This window comes from Gavialis gangeticus, unplaced genomic scaffold, assembly GCF_001723915.1.
Source record: "Gavialis gangeticus isolate Ggan-Ray unplaced genomic scaffold, GavGan_comp1, whole genome shotgun sequence".
NCBI classification, from domain to species: Eukaryota; Metazoa; Chordata; order Crocodylia; family Gavialidae; genus Gavialis; species Gavialis gangeticus.
In genome coordinates, this window is record NW_017728994.1 from 71,652,442 (window position 1) to 71,653,831 (window position 1,390).

General features: G+C 38.3%; 1 protein-coding gene across 3 annotated transcripts in view; it reads left to right on the top strand.

Annotated features, from left to right (window-relative positions):
* Positions 1 to 1,390, top strand: part of PTPRE (protein tyrosine phosphatase, receptor type E) — a 235,412-nt gene that overhangs the window by 232,210 nt on the left and 1,812 nt on the right. For all 3 annotated transcript variants that reach the window (XM_019502996.1, XM_019502997.1, XM_019502998.1), the window contains one exon: positions 1,252 to 1,387. In XM_019502996.1, coding sequence (XP_019358541.1) covers positions 1,252 to 1,387 — 136 coding nt within the window. The remainder of the gene's footprint in view (positions 1 to 1,251; positions 1,388 to 1,390) is intronic.

A 1,390-nucleotide genomic window follows, 5' to 3' on the forward strand; every position in this document is an offset into this window, starting at 1 on the left:
GAGAGAGAGAGAGAGAAACCTTCTTAAGGAATGAAAGGGGGGAAAAAAGTGAAATTCAGAAGAAACGGTTAGCAGCAGTAATATTTCTTTTCAGTATGATCCCAAGCTTAAAATTGGGGCAACCATTTTTTGGTCAGTCAAAATATCTTCCCTTCATATTCACACAAAGTGAATAAGAAATCCTCCAAAATTAAAAATCCCCCACATATATCATTTTTCACATAGCCACATATCATCTACCATTTTATTACCTGCTCAGTTTTACAAGGTTCTTCCGCAGTTCTTAGCTTTGTTTTTTATGACCTTCAACAATTTGCTGTCATCCAAAAACTTGGGCATTCTACTCCTCCGCTTCCTTTCCACATCTCTTATCAATATATTAAATGCTAGTACAGGCCCCTACAAAGACCCTTGGGACACCTCACTGCTCACCCCTCTCCCTTGTGAGAACTGGTCATTTATGCTTATTCTCAGTGTATTAGACTTTTGCCAGTTCCCAATCCACTAGTGGACTTTACCTCTAATGCTATGACAGCTTAATTCCAAATAAGAGCCTTTGAACTTTTGTCAAAAGGTTTTGAAAAGTCCAAATACACTGTATCAACCAGGTCACCCTGATCCACCCTTAATAATGGCCTCAGAAGATATTAGCAGATTGGTGAGACGTAACCTACTTTTACAAAAGCTGTGTTGAGTTTTCTCCAGTAAGTCCTGGTCATCCATATGATGGAGATGTGTGGTTGGAATAATAAGGAATTAGTTGCAGTGACAGGGTTGTTTGGAGAGGACTGTACAGTGCCATTATGCAGTATAGCAAGATTTAGCCATTGGCAAGACTTCACTTTCATGCCTACCAGACGTACAGCGGCAAACAGGAACAAGTCAATGAGGACTATGGCCCCAGTTCTGAAAAGTATATAGATATACATTTAACTCTGCACATATGTAGTGCCTTTGACTTTTGTAGGGTAGGGAATATCACATTTGTAGGGAATTTCACATTTTTATAAATGAACACATGAATAAGCATTTGTAGGGCATAACCTCTTTATAGTGACAGGCTAGTTGAAAATTAAATGCAACTCTTTTCTAAACATAACTATGTCACTATCCTATGCGAATGATAACAAAGAACTTGGTAAGCAAGGAATTTTGGTATTTACCTTAATTATTATGCACAATATCATTCTTACTATTTGTATGGCATGCCCTGATATGTTGGTAAGCAAATGAAATATATTTCTCTTGTAGTGCTGGAGCTGGAAGAACAGGTACTTTCATAGCACTCAGTAATATTCTGGAACGAGTAAAAGCTGAAGGGCTGTTAGATGTATTTCAAGCTGTGAAGAGCTTACGACTGCAAAGGCCACACATGGTGCAAACACTGGTA